The sequence below is a fragment of the Pezoporus wallicus genome, unplaced genomic scaffold (genome assembly GCF_028554395.1).
Source record: "Pezoporus wallicus isolate ANWC-B61680 ecotype Strahan unplaced genomic scaffold, APGP_CSIRO_Pwel_v1 contig_5767, whole genome shotgun sequence".
NCBI classification, from domain to species: domain Eukaryota; kingdom Metazoa; phylum Chordata; class Aves; order Psittaciformes; family Psittacidae; genus Pezoporus; species Pezoporus wallicus.
The window spans coordinates 9,300,763-9,328,428 of NW_026640599.1; the positions used below are offsets into that span (position 1 = coordinate 9,300,763).

Genomic DNA, 27,666 nt, shown 5'->3' on the forward strand with positions numbered 1-27,666 from the left:
TAGATTTTGAAGTGAATATGAATTTTAAATGATGTGCTGATTTTGCAAGCATCCTGTCTGTTATAGTGATTCAGCATCACTTGGAAAAGAAACAAAACACATGACACTGCACCATCAGGTATTGTTCTGGACGGAGATATTTGACAAAATAGAATCTGACTGAATCATTGGCCAAATTTTCAACAGAAGACTACTCATCATTTTCACAGACCAGGACAATTCAAACAGGCATCTATTATCTTTTTCAATCCCATGACTTCTTTTGATGTCAGTTGATCACATCTGCTGAACACTATTAACTCTTGCCTTCAATGGTCAGATTGAGAACTCAGCTGATGGATTTGTAAGGAATTTTGCTGCTATACCCATCTGAGCCAAAGATGTATGAGAACTAGGTACAGATATACCAGAGGACTTGGGGACTCAGCACCACACAAAGCAACGTGCTTATCTCTTGCAATAAAGCATGAAACAAAATTGCAGCTATGCAGGTAATCAGCTCGCACACAGCTATGACCCTGCTCTAAGAATAATCATCTGAAGCCTGACAAAGAATACAAAGACTAATACCTGATGATTCCTCATCTAAATGGCATATTAACAGGAATAAAGACATGGTTGGGACATGGAAAATCTGCTTGGTAGAAAAATGCACCCAGAACAAAGGAGATGAGGGAATGCACTGGAGGAAGCAGAATATCAAGGATATTATAAAGAAAGGAATGCTCTTAGATAAAAAATGACCAAATTCAACTACACCAAACTGCTGAATCATACATGATTGATCTGTTCCTATCTTTGGTTTGCCTTGGTTGAACATAAAATGTAAAATGAAGATTGATAAACTGTGGGTGTGAAGAATTTTAAAGTTCGAATCAATATCAGGACACTTCTCTTAGTTTCCATGAGTCATACAGAAAAAAAAATCCCTAGCTTCTCATACTTCAAACATTCTGAAAAAGAAGACAATTAAGAATGACTGCTTTCCATGGTGAAGCTATGAATAAATCTACTAGTCATACCTACCTATCAAGTAGTCAAACATGATCTATATCAAACCTTACTTTTATTGAATCATATCTGCTACAGGAACATTTTTCAATCATCTGTGGTCTCCTGCCATACAAATAGTATACCTCTACAGAGAGAAATTGCTGAAAGAAATTAGTGTTGGCACAGAAAGACCAGTAAGGTCCTCCAACTGCTAATTTCTAAATGATGTTTCCAAATACAGCATCAAATCCCAAGTATTAAAAAAGAATATAAATAAATTGTTTTAGGAAATTATATAAAGTAGCTTCTAAAATCTTCACATCTTACTATACATCCATATGAAGGAAGGTTGAGGACTGGCAGTATCTTCTATCCAAAGATAATAACAAACCTAAAAAAAGAAAACTATAAATATTAAGCTGCTTCATTCAGTCACATCAGGCTGTGCAACACAGTGGGTAGCCCTTTGAAGTACCTAAGATCTGGAGCTAAAAGTGGTGCTTAAAACTCAACTGTCCTGAAAATAACTTTGGAGAACTGCAGGCTGCTCTGTGTTTCCTGTGCTTACCAACTATCAGTGAGGTGCCACAATCTTTGTATTCCGAGTATCCATTAAGATGTTCACAGCTTTCAAATTGATTATTTATTTTTATTAGAAAAAAAAAAGAAAAATTCTTAGCTCAGGTTCCTGACATAAACTGATCTATGTAAGGCAAAACTGCCGTTTTGTAATGGATAGTTCACATGTGCTCTTGCTGACCAGGAGCAGAGGGATTTGTAGCTCTGGGACACCAGTCCAGATTATAGTTTTCAACTGTGTGCAGAGCTATGTGATCAGGAAGCAGCTCCCTGTTGTCCTTGAGGCAGAACAAAATCAGTGCTGGTTTAAGAGTGCTATGCTGTATAATGAAGCAATTCTGGAGCTAGTTCAACCATCTGTACAGTCCAGGTGGACAGTAATGGTGATCTCTTCATCAGCTCAGCCTCTGCAAGACATTCCTATTATTCAGAACAGCTAAATACCGTATGTATGTATAGGCAAATAGAAATGCTACAGGCTTTAACAGTCTGTTTGTTAAAGGATGAACTACAAACTAATTTATCTTCTTCATTATCTCACTTTGACTTACTCAAGCTTACTGCACTTCTTTCCCTAGGGTTCAAGGCTGCCCTACAAGTTTTGGGCTTCAAACTTGATAGGTCTAATACTATCATGTGTGTTAATTTCAGGTTACAGTAAGCATGAAATAATACCTGTTAGACTAAAACCATTCCATATTTAGTTTGCATCCTACAGTAGAATAGGGAATCGTGTACGTAGGGACTTCACAGCAAAAAGTCACAGCTTGCCATTTTCTTCCCATGTGTGTTATCCTCCTTCAGTGACTGAATCACTTTCTTCCTACAGTTTAGGTAAACCCAATTCCAAGGACAGACTTTTAAAGCTGTAATGGGCTCCCAACATAACAGTGAAGAATAACTACTCTGTGGTAGATATTCCATAGTTTTTCTCACATATAATTTCTAAATGACTGCAGAGGACACAAAGCCCAACAGGTAAAAGTAAAGCACTACTGGCTGAAAGAAGCAGCTGAAGCCCCAAACTAATACTCTCACAGAACTGTAGTCTAGAATAATGTTTGAGCCACATTCCTCAAGTTTTTCCTTATCCTTCATTTTCCTGACACTCATTTCTCCTTGGGGGGAAACAGGTTTGGACGACCTTCTTTAAGATGTAATTCCAGTCATGATGTGCCTAACAGAAGTATGCCAGATGGGTAAATGCTGCAATTTTTAATTTTTATTTATTTTTTTTTTAAATCTTGCTGCAAATAAGAAAAACCTGGCTTTCAAAATGTTATAGATCAGTACTAGTAATTAACAAATGGTGAAAAATCACGTACAACTACTCTCTGTAGCAAATTAACCTAGTAAAGGAATGTTTCTGTGAATGCTTGTGCTTTTACATTACTTACATTGTTCATATGAACAGGGACTTAAGAACAAATTTAATTTTTCTTAAGAGTTAAAATACCACCTTTCCAGCATGTACTTTTGGTAACCAGGTTAAATGCTACAAACAAATCCTAACCTTAACAGAATATTTTTGACCCAATTTCTATTTAAATAAAGCAAGACTGGTATGTACTGTAAGTGGAACATAAAAAAACTGAACAAAATTGTCTAACATTCAGCTCTTATCTAGGCACAGCAAGGATGATTTTTTTTTTCTTTTCTCGTTTGGGTTTCAGTTTAAAAGATCACCTGTATTACCATATTTCTGCTATATACTGGGATTTTTACATGATGATATTAGTGCCCTGGTTTTACCTTTTTCCATTTCTCCTCCCACCCCACCAGGGGGTGCGTGAAATAAGTGAGCAACTGTGTGGTATTTAGTTGCCAGCTGGGGTTAAACCACAGTGATTCTTAAAGTAAATGAAAACATATTTGTCCTTCAGACATTTACAACCAATGCCATACACATCTCTGTAGTGTATCTTCTCTTGAGCCTCAGATTCCTTCTTTACTCTGATCTTTATATCCCCTCCAGAAGCAACCACCTCACCTGCATAAGTGCTTAATGGACCGTGTATTTCATCTTTACCCGTTTCTTCTTTCATGCATCCTTGACCATCCATGCTTTTATATTCTTAGCTAGACTTAGGTACTTATTCTGCAAACATTCACGTACTCCATGAAAGCAGCCCTTCATTTCAGGCTATGCTGGCACATAGTGTCTGCAGAATCATGTTTTATTCCAGCCTTCCTTTTCAACAGATTGTGCCCAACAATCTGTTGACGAATACTACTCAGAACATAGGTAAAAAACATTTTCTGTCCTTGATGCTCAAACACTTACCCAAGCAGAATCAATGTTCTGATTCTATTGTCTTTGAAGCGGCAAAATTTACTTCTCCATCCATCAAAATGCACGTCTTAGCTGATTTTGGGTCTGACCCTGCAATGAACTGTGATCAGGTACAATTTCCCTGAAGCCCTGCAAACCCCTCTAAACACCAATGCTTTTGAAAGTGTTGATAAAACTGGTTTTACTTTTATTTTGCAATGTGTGTTCTATGGTAATAGCTGAATAATCACATACCTACTTACATAATAGATCAAAGTTGAAGAGATTAATCATTAGACATGAAAATTAATTTTAAGATATATTTACTATGTCTGGGAAATATGCCCATTAAAAGCTGCTGAATTTGATAATATCATAATTAATGTATTATTAATGCAGTAATGGGGGGTTGGAACTAGATGATCTTTAAGGTCCCTTCCCACCCAAATTATTCTGTGATTCCATGAAAGACATTCACGAGTGAACACATGAAAGCAGGTAGGCATTACCAGTTCTCACTCTCCAGTCCGCTCCCACAATGGTCAATGATGAGATTGTCCAGGGCTGTCTCCGCTTACCTGCCTGCTGACCATCTCCTGGGGTACAGCCCCTTATTCCCCCTCAGCAATACCATGCTATCAATGAAACAGAGCTGAAAAGAACCAAGGAGTTCTGAGATGTTTTTCCTGCTGGTAGCATAAGGAAAGCTCGCAGCACTCCTTTCATGAAGGACAGAACAAATACACATATGGAGCAAAGAGCTAAAAAAAAAAAATAATCGGAAAATGTGACTTCAAAACAGCATTAAAATCACTTAAAAGTCTAGCAAAGGGAGGGCGTATTTTTTTATTCAAATGACAGACACTTGTATATTTAAATCAAATAAAACCCCACAATTTCTACAAAACTTTTTGTGTAGAAAAGACAGGCTGTTGTTTTTACGAAGCCTTCTCCTAATGGCAGTCCTAGCTTGTCCACAGAATGGTCTACGAACCTACAAACTAATGCATTAGAGCTGAAGGATGAATGCAACACGCATTTGCAGGAGATGCTCTTCTGAGTAATTTATCACAAGCCAGGAGCAAGGAAAACTCTTCTGGAGCACACAGGAAAAGGTAGACTAGAAGACACAAACTTCGAAGGGCTCTCCCTCTGCTGCTGTCTTGATTCCTGACAGTCTACAGAAATGAGAAAACTGAATACGCAACACTGCCTATTTTTCACAGGAGGGAGTGGAAGGAAACAGAAGGAAGGGAGGGGAAGAGGACAGTTCAATTTGTAAAGCTCATGTAGGGAAATAAATACTGCTCCTTAACTTTTGGCAAATCTTCTACTTGTTTGCTTTTAGCTTTCAAGCTCTTAAAAGCTTTTAAACTAAGAAATGCCCTGAGAAATCAACTCTGGAGATTAGTGTCCCACTCCTAGTTACAACACACCTCATTTTATTCTGCTACGAAGTCGATGTTAAACTTCCGAAAGAATGTCTATGGTCCCAAGGAATCCCATTACTCCCTCATCACTCAAGCGCTCCCACAATCCCCTTTAACCTTCCCACCGTAAACGACCTTTATTCCCCCGTTTAGCTGACAACCACCTAAATCCCCCTTTTATTGCCGCGGTGAGTAAATCATCACGTTCAGTACAGCTCTCCCACAGAGCTCCAGGTCCTCCGCTCGCAGTGCCACAGGGAGCTCCATCGCCTGCGAACGCCTCTGCCATTCAACAAGCCACATAAAAACACCACGTTTACACCATTACACCTCGACTGACGCACACCTCAGTGTCTCACATTCATTCACCGACAGGCGGAGGGCCCCCCGCCCCGGCCCCACGGCTGCCCCACGGCAGCCAACCACCCACACCTGCGCAGTCCGCCCCGAGTCTGGCAGCGCATGGGTAGGCCGGCTCCCTGAGCAGGCGCTCTGTTCCCCTGCGCCGTGACGTCACCCCGCAGCTGCCCTCGAACGAGACTGTGCCCGGAAGTGTCCGACCGGGCAGTGTAGCTGATAGAGAAAGGTTCCGGGAGAGGTTTAGTTCCGGGGACTGCTCCGCATGAACGGCGGCCGCCGCTACCGCTTAGGCTGCAACGATGATCCCGATCCCGGTGGTGGTGTGCGTGCTGGGGGGCTGGTGCGCCATCTACCTGGTGGATACGCTGCTCAAGGTGAGGCCTGCGGACCCACGGCCGGACGGGAGCCTTTGGTCCCGGGCACGCCGGGCAAGAGCACCGCTTCACCCCTCTCCGGGGCCAGAAAGAGGCACCGGTAGCCCCATCTCTCTCCCCTCTGCTTTCGCGCGGGCGAGGCCTAGAGTCACCACCGGGGAGAGGCATCCTCGCCTCGCCCACCCTCCGAAACACAAGGGTTGGCCATGGCCCTCACTTCTCACCCTCACACCCAGGCGGAGTTGCCGCTCCCCAGCTCAACCCTGCAGGCCCGAGCTGGCGGTGCACGGTCTCCTTGCAGGTCAAATCTAAGGGGAGAGAAGGTGGGTGGGGGCCTCCCCTGCTCGTCCCGCTCAGCTCTGGCCCGGTGCCGGGCTGGTCCCCGGGCAGCTCCGGGGAGGCTGCGGTCGGCAAGAGGGTTGTGCTCACACCTCCACGCCTTGCTGTCCTTCCTCCGGCTCCTGGGGCCATCCCTTGCCCTAAGAACGGGGCCCTTCGGCCCTGCGAGTAGCCTTGGTAGCGGCGCCCCGGAGAGGTAGTGTTTTGCTTCCGCCCATCGCTGGGGTCGAAAACGCCTCCCAGCCGCCTGCGGGGCCTTCAGGCCAGTGTTAAAGGACCACAGCTGAGAAACGCTAGGGAGGACAGCGTTTGGTCTCCTGCTTAAACAGTTCTGTGGCATTTTAACGTGCTTTCTGGAATTTAACGTGTTACTGGATATGCACCCCTTAATTTACGAGAGTATGTGTTTTATAATTATTAATTATTACTTTTCTAAAATTCCTGTGCGTAACTAAGGCACTTTTTTTTTTCTTTTTAATTTCCTTAGTTCTACTGAAAACAAAAAATCCTCTCCAAAACAAACAACTTGGGACAGAGATCAATACAATTTTTTTTTTTTTTTTAAGAAATAAACTTTAATCTTCAGAGAATTGTGTGTGACTCATCTTTTTCCTCCTGATGGGGAGGGTAAGGTTTGAAAAGAAAATACACCAACAGGACATCATTCGTTATATCTAGGGGTGCATAGGTGCATTGCACACATTTTATTGAGTGGGGGTTTTTATTGGTTGGTTTGGGTTTTTTTAGCCTGACAGATAAGATTTCTAATCTTATCTTGAAATTGCAAAGTATGTATGCAAAATAGCGTGCATGCTGGTTAAATGTGAGGAGACGAAATTAAAGGTTTGATTTATAATTCTTTTCTGTAACATTACAGTCCAGAAGGTGCATGTGTTTCTGCCAAGTGCAGGTAGGGCCTTGCGTTTTCAAAGCAAAAACCATTTTATTTTGTCACTCCTCTAAATTATAGGAAGAAGCAAGAAATTTTAGGTGATGAGAGAACTTGGAAAAATACATGGCTCCCCCTGCTGCTAATTGTTAGTGAGCAAATGTAGCTCAGTAGATAATGTGAGCAATTAATTGCCAAATATTAGTCTGTAGATGACAATAAAAAAAAATACAGTAATTTATCTGAAGATTTTTCAAATTTTGCTACATCAAGCCTATACTAGCTATTTGGAAACAAATGTGACGTTTCAAAACACAGTAGAAGATTGACCGGATACCAGAAAAACATGCTCCTGACTGTAGTGAGACACAAGAAAACCACCACAAAGGTCAGACACCAGGCTGTTTTTCTTTTGATGTTAACTCTTTGTCTGATGAAGTGGGAAGCAAGAGCTGAACTCCAGTAGCAGACCTGTTGTGCCACAATGCTGAAACCCATTTGTATCTCTGAGATTCTGAAGATATCTTTCAGCATTAGACATTAAAGTAAGAACAGCCACTGGTTTTCTTGTTACAACCTCTGATAGAACTTAGCAGCAGCAGGGGAGAAAACTTAGTGTCTGATTTTTGTTGATAAAGCAGAGGTAATGACTGGAATGCTATAGCAAGTAAGATTGTCCAGGAGTTAAAATTTTTGATCTTATAAGTAAAGTTGACAAAGGTTAATCATCAGGAAATATGTGGGAGCTGCTGAGTCTTAGGCTACTTACAGGTAGATCTCATGTGTGTGCATCTTGATAGGTTTCACTGTGAGCACCACAGTCAAAGTAGAATTTGAATTAAATAACCAGATTTACGTAATTAGGGAGCTTGGAGTTACTTGTTTTATTGCTGGTACTGTAAATCTTCCACCACATTCATATCCCGAGGCTGCTAGCAACCATAGCAAAAGGCAGTCCCTGTTAAACCTTAAATCACTTACAATTTAATTACAGCAAAAGGATGTCCAGAGTGTGAGTGAAGAATAATACAGAAGTACTTTTCCATGTGTGATCCCACTGATTTTTTTGGCGAGGGAAGGATGCATGCTGTAACTTTACAGTTGATGTTTATTCTGTAAACTTGTTCAATGTGCAATGTCTCTTGCTTAGTTTGTACCCTTACTGATTTTGTTCAGACTTCAGACATTTTGTTAGGAAGTCAGACTTTCAGAAAGTGTAAAACATAGAAGGCATAGCTGTGTCCAGAAATGCATTTTTGCACAAACTCACATAATATTGCTAGAGTTACATTACAAGATACTTTTGTGTTAGCAAACTAAAATTCTGCCAAAACAAGCTGGGACTTGTAATTTTAAGTCAGTCTCGTTGCTCTTCATTGAAACACTGCTATGAAAGTTTCCACTGAAGCTTAGATTCTATAAAAGGGAGTCAGTCAGGCAGACTCCTAAATTCTTGCTCTCCAGCATCCTAAATCATCCTGTTTCATTCTGCCTGAAGGATCAGGAATGAGCAAAGGGTAGAAGGTTGTCCCTCTTTCTGCTATGAGAAATAAAGGATGCATTAGACGCATTCAGTCAAGGTTAGCCTTCAGCTTTTAAGGTCAGGAAGCTGCAATGGTTCAGAGCTCTTGAACAGAGTTTGTCAGCAAAGAAGAATGTTAAGGACTCCTGTTTGCTGGCAGATATTTATGGAGCTCCTGGAGTATTTAGCAGATGTTTGTTATTTTGAAGGCTGGCATAAATAAAAAGAGTATTAGTTTTATAGTAAAATAAATGTAAGACAGACACTTAAAATTCAACTTAAAGAAGCAGAACCAAGGCCTGTGTGAAGGAAGTTTGAAATGAAACATGAAATACTAACATACCTCATACCATGGTGTGAGAGTGTATGAGGTAATGTGGTGATCCTAATGTCCTCGGGACAGAAGGAGCAAAAGCTTGCATAGAGATTTTAAATATACTTTGCAAATGTGTGCAGTCATATATTGATCACGAATACCATTTATACAACTTGTGAGGAAAACGGAAAATGAATTTTGGTACCTTTTTTTTTTTCCCCCGTTTGGCAAATGTATGGTCAATCTAATATTTCTCATGGAAAACTTCAAATTTATTTATGCTAACACAGTGTGGATGCGATGTGGTTGGAATGAATTTGAAAGGATGAATTTGTGGCTCTTCTAGGGGAAAAAGTGGTTTTTGCATGCGGTAAGGAGCACATTTTGAAAGTGCCACATCAATATTTCAGATTAGCTTTATTATAATAATATGTGATTGTTTGGGGTTCTTCTTGGACTCTGTGTGAATGAATAGGGTGTGTTTACTTAATTCCCAAAGACAGGTTTTCATACCTAATGTCCTACATACGTACCCAATGTCATACATATTTTTGTTCATAGTTACCTGGTAGATGATATGAGGAGGTCTTTTTCTTTGTTTCTTTGGCTTATATATTATTAATTGTACATATCTAATCATCTTTGTGATCTCTTCTGTTAAAGTTAGCAAATGCTGGATTAGCAAATGCTGATCTGATTGTGAACACTAAACTTACTAGTGTCATGGGGAGTGTTGACTAGAGAATACATGACAATGAAAATTTCTGTCGGTGCCCTCAGCTGACTGAACAAAAATGTGGCTGAAATCAGTAGGGTGAAGAAGGAAATGATAACAAAAATACATAGGCAGAGGGATTAAATGGTATAATAGGTGATACATGAACAATGACCTGAGTAAATGGGTGTTGTGTCCTAGGAAAATTGTTACTTGAAATAATTTTTTAGTGTTTACATTTTAATTAATTCAACAAAATGAGAAAAGCTATGAATATAGTTGTGGAGGATGAGATCCTGACTCCTCACCACCACCATGGCAGGACAGGAGGAATGCAAGGAACTTGGCAGGTTCTAAATTTGTTTTAAGAACCACAGATGACAGCCAGAAACTTGTGAAGTAACTCTTGGGGGAGGAGAGGGGAGCCTGATGTGAACTACACATTCCTGATGTCTTCAGTAGGTGCTGCTGCTCACAGGGAAGTTTGGGAACAGTGTTCCAGTTCAGACAGCTCCAAAGACTTGTCTGGATTATGTCAGAGACACTCCTGCCTTGGGAACTGCCCAAAGTCAGAAGGCTCATAGCCTCTTGAGCTTTGAGCTTTTCCTGAGCTATGAGTTTCTCTTCCACCTCCAAGGAAAGCATTCCTCCAGCTGGGTTTCTGATACTAACTTCCATGAAGCAGGCTGAGGAAAGCCTATTGAGAATGCAAGCGCCACATAATGCAAAGTAACAATTGTGAAAGTATGTCTGTTGGTCTATGAGATAATACTGCAGATAAGTATTAATCATATAGTTTATAGGTCATATTTCTCATAAAGAGAAATCTTTGGAACAGGTAGGAAGGCATTCTAGCAGTATCTTGAAATGCTGGGAAGTTACCACGGTGAAATCTCTGTTGTAGTACAGGTTGATAATTTTAAATTCTTTCTGGCTTTTTGTTAGCATGATGAAATGTTTCAGGCTCTTTAGGCATAGTGTTTGGGTTTGAAAAATAGACCTCCTATTTACCGTTACTAAAGGGTATCCACAATACTGATCCATATCTCACCAATATTGGAACCAGTTTTTTTTAGCTGAAGCCGTAAACAGTTTAGTCTTTAGCTTTGTAACCAGACAGTTAAAGTGATTTACCACTAGGAAAGATGATCGAAGACCTTGTTTGTCAAATAATGCTAGATAACTGATCTCTCTCTCAATCCAGCTGTTGTGATTTACATTTTTTTCATATTTCATGTTACACCTACCTATATGTCAAAATATAAATAATGTGCAGGACATTTACCTGAAGTTATAAATCTGTTTTTATATAAATAAATGTGACTGCTTAGTCACGTAAAAAAAAAAAAATCTTTCTAGAAGCTTTTGGTCAAACTAATTTTCTGTTGTTTTGCAGTCATCCAACACTCTGAAGGCATCTTATGAGGACTGGCTGCTGACATACGGCTTGAGCATCTCTCCTTTTCGCATGCGATGGCAAACAGCTCTCTTCAACCGCCAGTTTTACAGCTGGGGAAGATGGAAACCCAGATTTCTGTATTTGTGGTATAAATTCAGGATTTTTTTTTTTTTTTTTTTGGTCAAATACAGCGTTAGCAACTTTACCATGCCTTTACTTCTGAGCCTTAAATGTTGAATGGATAGACATTGATATTTCACTATGCTAATGGTAAAACCAAAATAGCATCGTTGCCATAATTGTACTGTGCCAATATAAGTCTTTCTCCTCTGCTAAAAAATACATAGCTGTAATGTAGGTTGCAATTTGAGATTTTATAAAACTAGAAACCTGTAAACTATTTTTACCTATGGTTTGAACTATACATAGTTCTTAAGAGTACAGCTATTACATGTAATACTGCATAGAGAAGTAGGTCTGAGAACGGCTTCTCATATCCTAGATCTGTCCATCACTGAACACTGAACTCTTCCCTCATCAGTAGAGTTGCATACTAAGTATTCAGAGACAGTTATGTCCCTGTTGTCAGTCATTGTCCAGACATTCAGCAATATATCTGTTCAGAAGCACATTGCTCACCTTCTGTCTTTTATCTACCAGCACCTAACCCGGCTAAGATTGCACAAACTGCTGGGTATGGGTAAATAAGCAGGGTGGTCAGTATATGTTCTCCTGGACTGTTTTAAAAACTACTGCTCAGTTGCCTTCCAGCATTAGTTTATATGTGCTCTGAAAATACAAAATGAGCGAAGTCTGAATTTCTTTCCATTTTCTGTATTGCTACTGCTACCCTCAGTGACATAGTACAAAAAGAGAGGTCTACTTCATACTGGTTTCTCTCATAATGATTTTACTATTTCAGTCTGAAATAGTTCTATATCAATCACAATTTTTTAATGTGTGCAATTTATTACAGTATAATGTTTGCACCACTCTTGTTGATTAACATTACAACTACATTTTGCTTGAAATAAATCTACTAATTCCCAGTGAGCTTCATTAAGGATTATAAGAAAACAGTTATTGTGAGAGGAAGAAGGACTGGTAGGTAATTGAAGTGTTTTACCTAGAAAATAATTGCTATCAGATTTTTCAACTATTGGACAGCTAAAATAATACTGCTGAATAAAAATTAACTGCTAGGTGGGCTGCTGTAAATTGAAATGGTTTTCAAGCTGATTGTAATGAAAAATAAATTGGTGAGAAGAAAAATGTGTTTTAAGTAGTTGATTTTAATCTGGTCTTGGAATCGTACCTTTCAGTTGTTGTTCTTTAAAAAACATTAAGTCTCATTTATTGTTCTTCATCATTTTTATCGTTTGTGAAGAAGATGCAAAATTTATTGGAAACGCTTACATAAATAAATATGTATGCTACCCCATCATTTCATCAAGGTCTCTAAATATGTGATGGTGGTGCAAACTGGTAAACAACAGATTTTTGCTTATGTTTCTGTATTAGTAGCTAACGGCAAGTTACATGTATTGGGTAACTTAAAAATTTAGAATGCGTAAAGCCAACATAAAAATATTTGACAATCAGGATATGGTTTGGATGCAAAACATTTGTTAAACAAGAAAAATAGTATATGTTGTTAATGTTACTAGCAAATATTTTTGTACTGGATTGTTGATAACATGAATGGTAGTAGCATCAGAAAAGTATTGCCCTGTAAGTTTGGTGTGCTGAGTTGTGCTAAAGCAGTTACATATCCAGAGAATATACCCTATCTTCTTATGGCTGTACATTGCTAAACTATTTGCTTGTCTCTGTAGGTTCAGCATAGGAATGGTGTTTGGCATAGTTGCCATGTTTGGCTCTGTTGTTCTTCTTGGAAAGACACTGATGCAAACACTGACACAGATGCTCACGGAGGCACCGAAAGCCCAGAATGATCGTATGCTGCAAGTTGTGGTAAGTGTTCTTGCCTCAGGTCTTTATTTGAGTGTTGTGAACTGATTTTAACCAGCTTCTTAAGGGGTGTGTGATGCTTAAATCCTCCCATACAAGAATAACCTAACTCATGATAGTCATTTACGCAAAAGTTTGTTGGTTTGTAACCAGCCTTGAGAATGGGGAGTGGAGGTCGGAAAAGACGGGAAGAGGAATGAAGGCAAACATGTTTAAGAGTTTATATTAAAAATTCTCAAGAGTGAGAATGGGCTAGTAATTTTGAAAACCCCTAAATTATCATAGTACTAAGAATACAAAACAGAGCTACGAATTTACCTCCTCTGGGTTGTGCAATGTAGAGGCACTGGTGGCCGTAAAGTTTGCAGAGCACAGCCCTATTCCACAAGAAGAGAGGTTTTCTATTTCCTCTGTTACAATACAAAACATCAGTGGAAAAGGAAAGAAGTATAAAGAGCTTTATGTGAGAATGGAAGCAAATATTTATTAGTGAGGAGATGGCATATTTTTTGATTCTTCAAGGAGTTATGCCCTAGTTTGCAGTGTAAAATTCAAGTGCTGGCAGTATCTAGGCAAAGGCCTAATAATAGTGTATTTAATTTTTTAATGGATTTCTGATGCTTGACAATATATTGTATCATTTCAGAAAGGAAAGTATTTCACAGAATGGAAGAGATTGCAAATACTGCCTTTTTTATCTGTGCACAAGGCAGTAAAGGAAGAACTGACATTGTCCTACAGCAGTTTTAACCTTTTAGAAGTAATCCTAGTCACCCTCATTTCCCCAGGAGTGCTATCTGGCCAGAATGTATGGTCATTATCAAAAACACAGTCCTGTGAGATTTCTGTGCCTTCTGTGTTCTGTTGCATGGCTTAAAGCAGACATACCCAGCCATTTTATTCTAAGTACTCAGCTTTTCTAGTGAACAAAAGTTGGTTATTGTGTGCTGCCATGATAGACTTTCCCATAAGTGCTAAACTTAATGTGGGCAGCTAGACTTAAAAAGTTACATGAGTGCAGGAAGCCTGATCATTATGCCATAAACTCAGTACCTTTGGAGTGGTTTGGGTCTGTTTCACATATGGAGGGTGAATATAGCAAATGCAGTTATGTGTTGCCAAAAGCAGGTAACAAGATCTGGGAGAGAATTGCTGGTGCTGGTAGTGCCACTGCAGTTACCTAGCCCGCAGCCTGCTTCTGCATTATCTCCAGAAGCAGACAGGAGTGGGCAGTCTGTGCGTCCAGTAGAACACAAGTTGAACATGAGACAGAAAATTTTTAATTTACATGCCAACAGGGTCTATCCTAAGCAGTAAGTCTATTACACTCTGGAGTAAGACAAACCTCCCTTACATCTTCATTTTCTGAGATCATAGATCTATCCACTTTTCTGACACTGAAGTGGTCAGTTGCAATATATTGCTCTTAGAAGAAAATAACCTAGAGGCCACCAAAGTAAAGATGAGCCTTTGGAATTAACCTGGGGTGAACTGGAACTATGAAAGCAAAAATATAGGATAATGCTCACAGTTTCAATATGGAATTGATTCCTCAGTTACTGCTTACTAGCAATATCATTGCATTCAAACCAAGGACAGACAGGCACTGAAAAAGATGTAATGTATAGGGATAATTTAATGTCATGTACAGGGATAAGGTAACTTCTAATTTGAATTGTGGTTCTCTTTCTTTCCTGCCTCATTCTTTGATTTCTGAATGGTCACAGTTGTATAATTCTGCCTTTAAAGTGTTTTAGTATTCTTTTTGAAGGGAATATGCCACCATAAATTGACACGATAAAGGGATCCATGTGTGATTGCAAAGAGGTGAAGAACAAATCAGGAGGGTCTTCTCCTCATTTAAATTAGTTAGGTGTATTTGACTTCCTAGAGGAGAGCGAGTTACTTAAAAACAACCAAACAGACCCTCCCCCTCATTAAAAACAAACAAACAAAAAAGAACCAAACCAAACAAAAAAAATACCCAAACAAGCCCAAATACCCCAAACCAACCCACACCCCCCCCAAAAAAAAACCACCACAAAACCTGAAACAAGTGTTATTTTTTTTTTAACTCAGCTTTTGCCTGTGACATAAATATGTTTAGCCTTTAGCTATGGAGAGAGAGGGATACAATTCTGCTTATGTTTTATTGATTAAGATTTTTGTACCCTTCCTCTTTTGTTCAGTCCTGTATTTTAGTTAAAATACCCATCTGTAGGTAACAGGGCTCTTTTTCTTCAGCTGCCCCCCTCCTGTGTTGGTTGGCTATTGACAGAAGTGGAAAAAACACAGATCAGTTACTAGCAAAGGATCTTCTTTTACTAAAAGTAATTTTCAGAAGACTGTAAACTCTAAGATGACAGTGTTGAGTTATACCACTGTTGATTTCAGAAACCTTCATGAGAGTTAGCATGTCTGAAAGCAAGTTAGCAAGTCTGAAGGCAGCTGGTGCTGTGTTCTGACAGGCTACAGTCTTGGTAGTATTAAAATGGCAACTCTTGCTATTGCTGTCTGTCCTCCTGTGTACTCAGAACAGCAACGCAAGTTAACTGAAGCATTAGTGCCACCAGCTGATGCTGTAATTTAAGTGGATGCTTAATGAACAAAGAGCAGCTGTCTTCATACAGTGAGGTATGATAGTTGTGCCAGTTAAGTATCTTGGTCATGATCGCACTCTGGACAGAATTTGTGAAATGATTCTGTTTAATTGTATTGAAAGCAGTCTTTTAAAGAATTTCTTTTAGCTAGATTGTCTCACCAACCTATTGTAGAGTCCTGCTGCATGGGTAGGTGAACGCATATAATTGTGGAATGTGCAGGACTGAATGAAGGTAGAATCAAACAGGATCTGGAGCCTTTTCTGTCCACAAGGGTAGTTTTTAGAGACTCCTATTGACAGGGTAGAATTTTTGCACATAGCATCTCTTTTCTGCCACTGGACTGCAATTCAGGTTGTGTTCATAACAGCTCTTAGTGGTTCTGGTAGAGTGTGCTCTGCCACAAGCAGGGACTGCTGTGAAGCAGACATAACTGTTCCAGAGCAAGAAGTAGAAGTGGCCTTACCATGCCACTGCAGCATGGCAGCTGAGTGGGAATGGGAACTGTGCAAGAGGAATGTCTGTAAGAAGGAAAGAGGGTATGGCTCCTCATTCTTTGACTCGTGGCTGCTTTGAAACCTGTCTGGAAGCAGTTGATGTCTCATGACTAGTGAGTGCACTGAAGGACTTAAAAAAAAAAAAAAGGTAAATTGCCAAATTTTAGCCAAATTTGTAACTGCCAAAACTTGAACAGTAGACAAGTTTGCCCTTTTTTAACATTATAAATTTGAGATAGTTGTGTGATTTGGATAGGGAGAGAGAAGAGAAACCAACAGCTCCAGTTGTAGGCTCATTTTTTTAACTTTTAGGGCTCATAGTGTTTTAAGTGACATAAAATTTTTATTACTTTTTGAAGGGTGGATCTGCTCTATAGCTACGTGACTGCCCACAGAAAATTGTAAACTAAAGCTCACAGTTGCCAAGCCTGTTTCATTTGTGTAGAAGTCTGTGTACATTTCTATAAACTTTGTGAGCTTAATATAGAATAGAACACATTCGGTCAGGACTGTTGGGAATAAGTAATGCAGAGAGAAAGCTTTTGTGCCTGGAGAGCTTTTCAACCTTCAACAAAAGAATATGTATTTAATGTATTTTAAAATATGTTGAATAAATTGGGAGAAGTGGTGCAAACTGACAGTGCTCTGTGAAAACAGCTCCTGTTGCGTTGCGGGTCTGAAGAAGCTCAGAGCAGCAGGTTTAGGGGCAGAATGATTTGTCTTTGTACTTCTTAGTTTCCTCCTGTGTTTTGTTTTGTTGTCATGCCCACATCAACAGGTGCCTGGTGTAAATTTGCCTGTCAGCCAGCTGACCTATTTCTTCTCTGCAACCCTCATCAGTGGTGTGATACATGAAGTCGGCCATGGGGTGGCAGCTATTCGGTAATACAAATTACTTTTTTCTTGCTATGTGCTAACAAAGCTTAGTATTCCAGAGCATTTACTTGCAGGTGAATGTTGTTAGCACTGCTTCGGTTTATCTAAAGAGTCTGTTTATTCTGTATTTCATATCTTTCTTAGATTTTAAGTTTGGGTGTTTAGTAAGGATAGAGTTTTGATACAGTGTCTATTCTACAGATATGAAAGGACTTCTACATTGCAGTTATACCACACTGCATCAGGTTTAAAAGATTACTTCTTTTAAGTGTTGTTTTTCACACAGCAATTACATTTCTGCAGCTGTAGCCCTTGAAGTGGACCCATGTGTTATTACACAATGGTACTTTAAAATAGGTTTTAAATTTATTTGTTTAAACATAGCTTTTGGAGTAGCATATGAAGAGGCTGAAGCAGTAATTCAGTTGAATGTCATTTGCCTGTTAATCTCAGTGATGTGTTAATTTTGATCAAAGATGATATTTTTAGTGTTACTTCACTATGATGATTACTTCACAAAAAAGTTATTTGACATGGTTAGTCATTGCTGTCAGATGACACTTTAGAAGGTTAAGTGGTGGTTGCCGAGACTGGTATTCAGATATTCTCCGCATTTCTCGTGGACATAATTAGGAGCACAAAGCCCTAAGTTGTTTCTGTAATCTTCTTGAGTGTAGGGAGTCATGACTGCATTTTAACACATTACTATGTTTTTATAACCCCAAAAGTTTTCAGTTAAGGGGGTGGTTTTGGACCCTCTGTGTTTTTTCATGCTCTATTTGTCTTTCAGCTTTTTTTCCCCTGATACAAGGATTTTTCTGTAGAGGATGAAGCTTTTGCTCTTGCTCATCCCATCACAGGAAGAAGCAACAACATTTCCTTTCTTTCAGAGTACCTTCACATGCTGCTGGCTAACTGCAGATAAGCCAGGAGTAACTATAAAGCTCTTTTTAAGTAGAATGAATAATTTTTATACCTTAGTGGTGTGATATCTTCATTCAAGACCCTGAGCAAAGGCTATTGATGTTCACATTTGGGTTAAGTTTTTGTCAAAAAAATTATTCCCAGTTATTTCCAGGAGAAAAAAATTTGTTTGTTCAATGCACATTGCCGCTGCTGTTTTGTGCTTGACTGTTGTTTTTTTTTCTTCAATCCTACCACACACTGGCTCTGTGTTGCTGTTACGGTCAGTCCTCAGGGTTTAGGCTTTACTAAACAGCTATGCTGTGGGCAGATACCATTATTCTGGCAAATCACTTTGGCTCCCTGAAATTGAATACAGTTTTGCCAACTTAGTTCACAGTAGTATTGGCTGTGAACTAAAGAGCTTAGAATATTTGAGCCTTAGCTTTGTCAAGGCTTGTGCCAAAAAAGCCTTTTTCTTCTTCCCTCTGTACTTCCTATCCAAGTCATGAAATTATGTATAGGCATTAGGCTGCATTAATTGGTAGCATGGGTAGCTCTGATGAGTTAACTCCAGGGAATTAATGTATTACTTCATTCTGATGAATTTGTATAATTCTTTGTCTTCTTTTATTGTATATGCATAATAAATAAATGTAAATAAATAAAATGCTATGCCCAGTGTAGTGTCCCTGTAAAGATACACGATTAGCTGATCTGTGCTTGTTTTGTCTTGGAACGTGATTGTCTTGGAATAATAATTGGAATGTAATTGTCTTGGAATATGGTTGTCATGCCTCTATTGGTGCCTTATGAAATTTCTAGCTTCATAAAACCTTTATATAGTTATTTCAAAAAGTGCCATTTAAATGCAATTGTAAAACCTCTGAAAAATGTTTATATTATCTGTATGATAGTGTCAGCTACTAATATAGAATCATAGAATAGTTAGGGTTGGAAAGGACCTTAAGATCAAGTTCCACGCCCCCTGCCATGGGCAGGGACACCTCACACTAAACAATCTCACCCAAGGCCTCATCCAACCTGGCCTTTCAACACTGCCAGGGATGGAGCATTCACAACCTCCCTGGGCAACCCATTCCAGTGCCTCACCACCATAACAGGAAAGAATTTCCTCCTTATATCTAATCTAAACTTCCCTGTTTAAGTTTGAACCCATTACCCCTTGTCCTATCACTACAGTCTCTAATGAAGAGTCCATCCCCAGCATCCCTATATGCCCCCTTCAGATACTGGAAGGCTGCTATATGGTCTCCACGCAGCCTTCTCTTCTCCAGGCTGAACAGCCCCAATTTTCTCAGCCTATCTTCATATGGGAGGTGCTCCAGTCCCCTGATCATCCTCGTGGCCCTCCTCTGGACTTGTTCCAACAGTTCCATGTCCTTTTTATGTTGAGGACACCAGAACTGCACACAATACTCCAAGTGAGGTCTCACAAGAGCAGAGTAGAGGGGCAGGATCACCTCCTTTGACCTGCTGGTCACGCTCCTTTTGATGCAGCCCAGGACACGGCTAGCTTTCTGGGCTGCAAGCGCACACTGAAGCCGGCCCATGTTCATTTTCTCATCGACCAGCACCCCCAAGTCCTTCTCCACAGGGCTGCTCTGAGTCTCTTCTCTGCCCAACCTCTAGCTGTGCCTGGGATTGCTCCAACCCAGGTGTAGGACCTTGCACTTGGCATGGTTAAACTTCATGAGGTTGGCATCAGCCCACCTCAGAAGCGTGTCAAGGTCCCTCTGGATGGCATTCCTTCCCTCCAGCATATGAACCGAACCATACAGCTTATATTTAAATAGCATTTGTCCTTTTAACCTCCTGACTTGTTTTCATTTTATCAAGTGACAATTTCCCTCATTTTTTTATAGTTTACAATTTACTCTGACTTCATTCAGGAGAAACAGAAATTATAAATGCCAGAAATCAACAAGTGTTCCTTTAAGAGGAAAGCAATTGCTTCTTCCAGATACTTTTTCATTGATTAGTTTGAAACTGCATCCTGCAAGCTGCGATTTCTTTACAAGTAAAGAAAAATCCCCCAAACGTTAAAGTGAAAATAGTTTGTTTCAGGGTTTTGGGTGGGTTTTTTGTTGTTGTTTGTTTGGGGTTTTTTAAAGTATTTTATGTGGTGTTGTTACCAGGAGGCAGAAAAGAAGTTGAACTTATCCTTTATCTTTTACTAGGCTCACAAATGTGTGCTGCTTTAAAGTGGCAACTACTGTGGAAAACATCCTGTAGTTTAATTATCTTTCAATTGTTGGTATTGCGGAAAAAAAGTTTTCTAGTTATAATTTTAGTTGTTCTCATTATCAAAAATACATGCTGTGTAGAATCTCTCAGTTTTGATTTTGTTTGCAGTAACACCACTTCATTGTTTTTTTTTTTTCTTAAGAGAACAAGTACGATTTAATGGATTTGGGATTTTTATCTTTGTTGTCTATCCTGGAGCATTTGTTGAGCTCTTCACAACCCACTTGCAACTGATATCTCCAGTCCAGCAACTAAGGATATTTTGTGCAGGTAATAGTTTGTGCCTTTTTACTAAACCTTTGCTTAGCACTGTTACTTACTCTGAAGGCATTATTTGTGAATTCTTGATGGACAATTGAAGGTTTGAAATGAAGAAGTACAAAAGCTTGCATTTACCTAAAGGTGATCCTTCTGCTCTGAACTTACATTGTAATTATAGAAAATCATTTGATCATTACTGTCCATACTGTGCTGTTTTCTGAAGGAGAAAGATGTCAGTTTCTAGTTTAAATGAGTACCAGTTTCCTGTCATGAAAAATGTTACTATATATCCTAGATCTAATTCAGATTAGCTGTGCATAAGAAATTCCAGTTGTGTGTTGTACGGTCTAAGTAGCAGATCTTGGAGCATGCAAGCTGGAAAATACTCAGCCAGGAGACTGGTGGTATGAGAACATGACTTGCTGTCACAGGTGAACAACTTTGAGCAATACACTACCACTTTCTGCAATAGAAGCAATGTATTATGTGTTTTTTTTCAGTAGTATTGTGAGTGATTTTTAGTGACATTTGAATTATGTTATTATACAGGTCACTGTGTTTTGGTGTTGCCATCAAGAGGAAATAAAGGCTAAAACACCAGCATCCAAAGAGAATCACAGCTTACAGCTCCAAATAAGCACCAAGTGGTTTTGGTTTGATGTTTTTGAAGTCTCTGGCTACTGGGAAGTAGAGCCCTGTTGCTGTGGAAAGTTAGACTGAGACTGTATTATCCTACCTGAACCACATGTTACTGATTTCTAGAGACAAATGTGGTTCCAAGATTACTGAAAGACAGACAGAAAAATTAGCATCTTGGTTTAGTTCTTGGAGAAGTAGGGTAGCAGCCAGCCTGTTGTAATGTTTAGACATTAACATTGTTTCTTGAATATTGTAACTAAAACATTATATAAAAGGGTTTAGGCTGGGCATACAGAAGCCATTAGGAAAGCATATTTTCAAGCTTTCGTAAATCAAGTAAATGATGATAAAAGTTAGGTAAGTAAATATATCTATATTCCAAATACCCTAATGAACCAAAATCATTCACTGCAATAGGGTAACTTCCATGATGCCCTGTGTCAATTTCCATTTCCAGCTACTGTGAGCAGAACTGCAAGAGAAGACATACCATTTTTCAAAATGGGTTGTTCACCTACATTGCTGTGAAATCATCTAGAAAAATTAGATTATAAGGTGTAACAAAATAATTGCTTGCATATTTTTGATGACAAGTGAACACCTATAATTTTTCAGGTTTTTTGGGGAACCATATAGGGGAATACAAGGTAGGAACAAGTATGTTGCAATACTGGTTTGGCATCAGTGGCTTGTTACCAGTTAGGTATAGCACATATATGTTTTGTTTTTTTTTTTTTACAGCTAATGATAAATATGTTTCATAACTAGGATGCTTGATAATCATAAAATGTGATCTTTGGTAAACTTGACACAGTTTTTTTTGATTGTCAGAGCAGTTGAATGAACGTGTTCTCACTCTTCTGAAGATCTGAGTTTCCAGAGGCTTGCTTTCAGACTTTTGTATGGCAGCGAAGTAAAAGAAACAGAGTGGAGAATGACACAGAATATTCCCTTTGTAATCCATTTATACTCTGGAGATTAAAGAGTATATTTGTTGTACAGCAGATGGCATCGTGAGTTCAAGAATAGTGAATGAGTGTTCTTGTAAGACTTGTGATATTTTTAGCGCTAATTCCATGACCAGTAGATAAAAAGTGCTTCTGTGCTGCACTTTCTTATAATTCAAACATTTGTACTATTTTTGAGATCCTTTGTAATGTATTTTGTGTTGTCTTTAACAGGAAAAAGTTAAAAGATTTTTTAAACTTAATTTTTAAAAAATTATTAATAATTAATAAAGTCATTATTTTAAGTTGTTTTAAGGGCTGGTGTCCTGGGTTCAGCAGTAGCAGTCATTTTTCTCCTTCTTGGTAGCTGGTGTAGTGCAGTGTTTTGACTTTCAGCTCGGGAACAGAGCTGATAACAAGGATGTTTTGGTTTGGCCAAGGACTTTGTGAGCCTCATGCTCTGCCAGGGGGGAGTGGAAGCCAGGAGGAAGCAGAGACAGGACACCTGACCCAAACTGACCAAAGAGCTATTCCATACCACAGCACGTCATGCCCAGGATGTAACTGGGAGTTAGCCGGAAGGGCTGGGAGACTGCAGGGTTGGAGGAGGTATCGGTCGGTGCCTGGTCGGGGCTGGGGGGGCAAGTTATCGGTCGGCTGGTGGTGAGGTGTTGTATTCTCTTCCCTTGTTATTTCCTTTATCATTATTATCATTGGTGGTAGCAGTAGTGATTTGTGTTCTACCTTAGTTACTAAACTGTTCTTATCTCAACCCGTGGGAGTTGCATTCTTTTCGATTCTCCTCTCCGTCCCTCCGAGAGCAGGGGGAGGGCAAGAAAGGGGGGGAAGTGAGCGAACGAATTACCTGACTGGGTTTAAACCACGACAGTTCTTTTTTGGCGCCCAACGTGGGGCTCGAGGGGTTGAGATAAGAACAGATCTGACTGGATTGATAGTCACTCGTCACAATGCTGATTTATTGGCTCTCAAGGTTTTTCCTCTTGATCTCACAGTTTCAGTATACCATATCTTACGTCCATCCGGTATTGGCTGTATTAGTGTTTTTCAAGTGTGGGGCCTGGGCTAAGGTTCTTGTCTCACTGTGCCTTATGGTAATGACTTGTAATACAATAGAATCATTGATCATGAAACTGATCTGGTTTATGTTCCCAGTGTGGTCACCACCTTTATACTTTGGGAGGTATATGATGGAGGTGCTTAGCAATTACACATCTTTTTTCTCCTTCTCAGGTGCTCAACCTGTGAAGGAGACATCCTTTTACCCTCCTAGTCGTCCCCCCAGACCATTTACATTTGAGAGTTTTGAATTTTTTAAATGGCCTTTTAATGCTCTTGAGACTTGTTTGCTGATGGTGATGGGAATCACCATGCTAACACGCATACAGAGTGTGTTTTGCCCACTACTGATTTCAAGAGTTAAGCAGATTCAGGTTTGGGTCTTGTCTGGGGTCAAACGACGATGTAGGAGGACCGAGAGATTTTCCCAGAGGCTGGACAGCCATGAGTGGCAGGGTGTATGGGACAGTATGGGCAAGTATCTAGTCCACTGGGCCCCTCCAGTGCTTTGGAAGCATCGGAGATGGAAGGCAGCTGTGTGGAGTCCCCAGCAACAAGCCACAGAAACTGCTCAAGGGGACAGTGAATTATTTTGAGCCTGGTGGGCCCATGGCACTTCAGGCCATCAGAGCAGAGATGCAAAAGAGATGGACTCATGATCAAGGGGTGGACTTAGCAATGGACACTATTGCCCAGGTTATTCATGAATGTGAACACTGCACACAGTCTCTCCTGCTCTGGAAGACTGTTACAAGAGGTGGAGCCTGGCATCATGGACCAGATGGACACAGCAGCTTTATAGGGACTGGTCCATGCACTAAGATAAGAGTGCACCGAGATAAGAGTGATGGTATATTGAAAATGTGGGATCTGAGCATGACGTGAATGGTATGGAATAAGGGGTGGATAATGTCCTGGGTTCAGCAGTAGCAGTCATTTTTCTCCTTCTTGGTAGCTGGTGTAGTGCAGTGTTTTGACTTTCAGCTCGGGAACAGAGCTGATAACAAGGATGTTTTGGTTTGGCCAAGGACTTTGTGAGCCTCATGCTCTGCCAGGGGGGAGTGGAAGCCAGGAGGAAGCAGAGACAGGACACCTGACCCAAACTGACCAAAGAGCTATTCCATACCACAGCACGTCATGCCCAGGATGTAACTGGGAGTTAGCCGGAAGGGCTGGGAGACTGCAGGGTTGGAGGAGGTATCGGTCGGTGCCTGGTCGGGGCTGGGGGGGCAAGTTATCGGTCGGCTGGTGGTGAGGTGTTGTATTCTCTTCCCTTGTTATTTCCTTTATCATTATTATCATTGGTGGTAGCAGTAGTGATTTGTGTTCTACCTTAGTTACTAAACTGTTCTTATCTCAACCCGTGGGAGTTGCATTCTTTTCGATTCTCCTCTCCGTCCCTCCGAGAGCAGGGGGAGGGCAAGAAAGGGGGGGAAGTGAGCGAACGAATTACCTGACTGGGTTTAAACCACGACAGCTGGGTAAAGTATCGCTTTTTAAATATGAGGAATTAGGTATCCAAGGATGAGGCTGTTTTAGCAAAATGAAATTGCTTGTATACACAGCAGTGTGCCTCTACAGTTATTCTCATTTTAAGCCTGTTTATTTTCTGTGGATCACCTGGGTTGAATTTGAAGCCTTTCTATATTAGACTTTTCGCCTGTATTCCACACAGCAAACTGTGTAGATTATGGTGTTAAAGCCCATGTTTTCCTAGCAGTTTGAAAGTATTCATGTCACCCCCTAGCAGTTCCATCACCTCATTTTTTTATTATTTAAGGTTTTTTTTCCAGTTTACTCTCTATAGCGGCCACACTGTTACAAATGAATTTTGGTTTGGTCTTTGATTTTTATCCTTTGTTAAGCTGTTGAGCTGAAAAAAAGAAGGTAACACATTTACTTAATACTTCTGGGTTTGTTGCACTTGTGTGGGTGCACGCATATACATATGTGTGCAAGATAAACAGAACTGATTTCTGAAACTTTTCATCTATCTGATTACCTTTCAGTGAGATATGATTAAAAACTATAGAAAGGGATATCACATTAAGAAGCATCTACTGTGGCAAATGGCAAAAACCCTGTATTTAAAGTACTCCAGAAATGTCTCTCGTTTCTGCAGCATTAGAAATGTAAAAGACAACCAGGTGACAGGTAGAGATAACCAGGGGAAATAAGAGTCTGCCATATGTTATGATCCTGTGTTATATGCAGTGCAAGAAAGATATGTTATATTTACTTTAGTTCCTGTCTTGTAACTGCACTGTAAATATAGAACTGACTCAAACCCCTCTTAACAAGATGAAGCATTATAAAAAGGAAATAAGGAGTCTTCAACACTGAAAAGTTTTCCTGCAGTGGTCGTACGAATTGTTTGACCAAGAACACAAAATAAATGAGAAAATCCATATAGTACTGGATGTTGAAGGAAGCCAATCACGTCTTATGATACTGGTTCATTTCTTCCTATGGAGAGCAGTGTCCTTTAAAAATTGCAGTTGCAAATATGTTGCCCAGAATAATGTGTTGGGAAATGCTGATTGCACAGCTGTTTCTTGATGTGGTTTTAGGTCCAGATTTTCTTGTAGAAGAAGCCTTTTTTCAAATAATTTTCTAAACTTGTTTGGCATATACATGTAATTATTTTCATTGGTGCAGTGGAGATAACCATGAAAAGTACTGAATTGCATCTAAATTTCAGACATCTTGCAGACCAGGACAAACAGTATTTATTCGCATGTATGACCAGTTATTAAGATTCTGAAATGTAACAGTTTGTTGTGGTAAGAGGTGACAAGTAATACATTTCATTCTACTAATGTTTTAATATCTATGATAGAACTGTAGATAGAAACTGTAGATAGAAACTATAGTTTAAGTACTGATTCAGAAGCCCAGTTTTTCTTCTGGATACTCTACCTACTACATACTTAGAAAAGTAGTGAAATGTTGAAATACCAATATGGTAGAATGACACCTTAAAAATAAACTTAACCTCTTTTCTGACAGTATAATTCTCAGGGGCTCAGAGGCTTCTCTAAAAATTCCCTACAAAGTGACATCATAGAAACTTAAGTTTGTAAAGTAACATACGTATTCTTTCATGTCTCTGTTCAAAAATTAACTTTTCACCCATTCTTACAGTAATCATTTCAGGAAGGTTGATTAGCAGGTGACTGTAGAAACTTGTGTTTCAAAGACACCTTTCTGTTATTATTGTTTACTTAAAAAATTTTTTTTTCCTTCTTTTCAGGAGTGTGGCATAATTTTGTTCTTGGTGTTACAAGTTTCATGGTTCTGTTTCTGCTGCCAGCCATTCTTTTCCCTTTCTATTACACGGGTGTTGGGGCACTTGTCACTGAGGTTGCAGAGGTAAGAAAAGATCTTTACTGTTTTCATATTGCGTGCTTTGTGACCTGAGAGTATCTGTCTCTTATTATCACAATCAGATTTGGTCAGTGCAGCACTCTGCAGAGTCTAATATATTGCGCTCTTTGTCTGCTTGACGTTTCCTTCTCAGTCACATGTGTTTTAGTATTAATAAATGAAGGAACATGGCGTGAATAATTATAGGCTGTTCGTCATACTAAAAATCTGTTTAGACATTTGAGATGAGTTTGCAGGCTTATTTTGGTTTTGCTTGTTTTATTTTAACTTCTTTTCAGTATTGGCACCAAGTAAATTTACTGGAAACTACATTATCACTCTAATTATTGCTATCTGGTTTTAATGTTAAAGATTATTTTGACCCGATTTACTTGCTTGTTTGGTCAGCTGAAAGCAAAGTAGAGAGAGACTGCTGCGACTCTGGAAAGGACTGATTTTTTTCTGACTAAATCAAACATAGCACAGTTGAACAGCACAGCTGAAAGTATTCAGTCTTCCTTGGATCTCAAAATGAACTGCTATGACTCAGGATAGAGTGACATTTATTATGCTTTATACCCTTGAAAGTATAGGTTCAACCTGCTGTGTTGAAAGATTCAGTGTATTAATTTAAGCTACTTGAACTTAAAATGGTAGGAAAAACCACAGTGTATTAACTTGTATGAAAATAATTTCTCAAGTTTCAATCGGTTCCTGGAACACATGGAGACTAGCCCTTTTCTTTTTCTTTGGACTAAAAAAGTTATTATTTGTAGAGGATATTGGTTTTGAAATGCTCTATCATAAGTTGAAATAATCAGTTCTAGTGGAGCCTGAGATACTCTCTTTCTCTGGAAATAGTGTCTTAACCTGAAGATTTCATGGCTATTTGGCAGAACTGTAAAAAAATCCTTGTTGTTTTAATTGCAATAATTTAATTGTAATAATATGTAATTTAGTTGTAATATTGGTTTTGAAATGCTCTATCATAAGTTGAAATAATCAGTTCTAGTGGAGCCTGAGACACTCTCTTTCTCTGGAAATAGTGTCTTAACCTAAAGATTTCATGGCTA

General features: G+C 39.4%; 1 protein-coding gene across 3 annotated transcripts in view; it reads left to right on the plus strand.

The window, feature by feature from the left end:
- The first annotated feature begins 5,839 nt into the window (after nucleotides 1–5,839).
- Nucleotides 5,840–27,666, plus strand: part of MBTPS2 (membrane bound transcription factor peptidase, site 2) — a 43,137-nt gene continuing 21,310 nt past the window's right edge. The window contains exons 1-6 of one of the 3 annotated variants that reach the window (XM_057419595.1): nucleotides 5,840–6,008; nucleotides 11,186–11,334; nucleotides 13,024–13,162; nucleotides 17,035–17,138; nucleotides 20,446–20,573; nucleotides 26,481–26,599. In XM_057419595.1, the coding sequence (XP_057275578.1) occupies nucleotides 5,934–6,008; nucleotides 11,186–11,334; nucleotides 13,024–13,162; nucleotides 17,035–17,138; nucleotides 20,446–20,573; nucleotides 26,481–26,599 (714 nt within the window). In that variant the 5' untranslated portion in view covers nucleotides 5,840–5,933. The remainder of the gene's footprint in view (nucleotides 6,009–11,185; nucleotides 11,335–13,023; nucleotides 13,163–17,034; nucleotides 17,139–20,445; nucleotides 20,574–26,480; nucleotides 26,600–27,666) is intronic. The other 2 variants (XM_057419596.1, XM_057419594.1) reach the window with 2 other exon arrangements.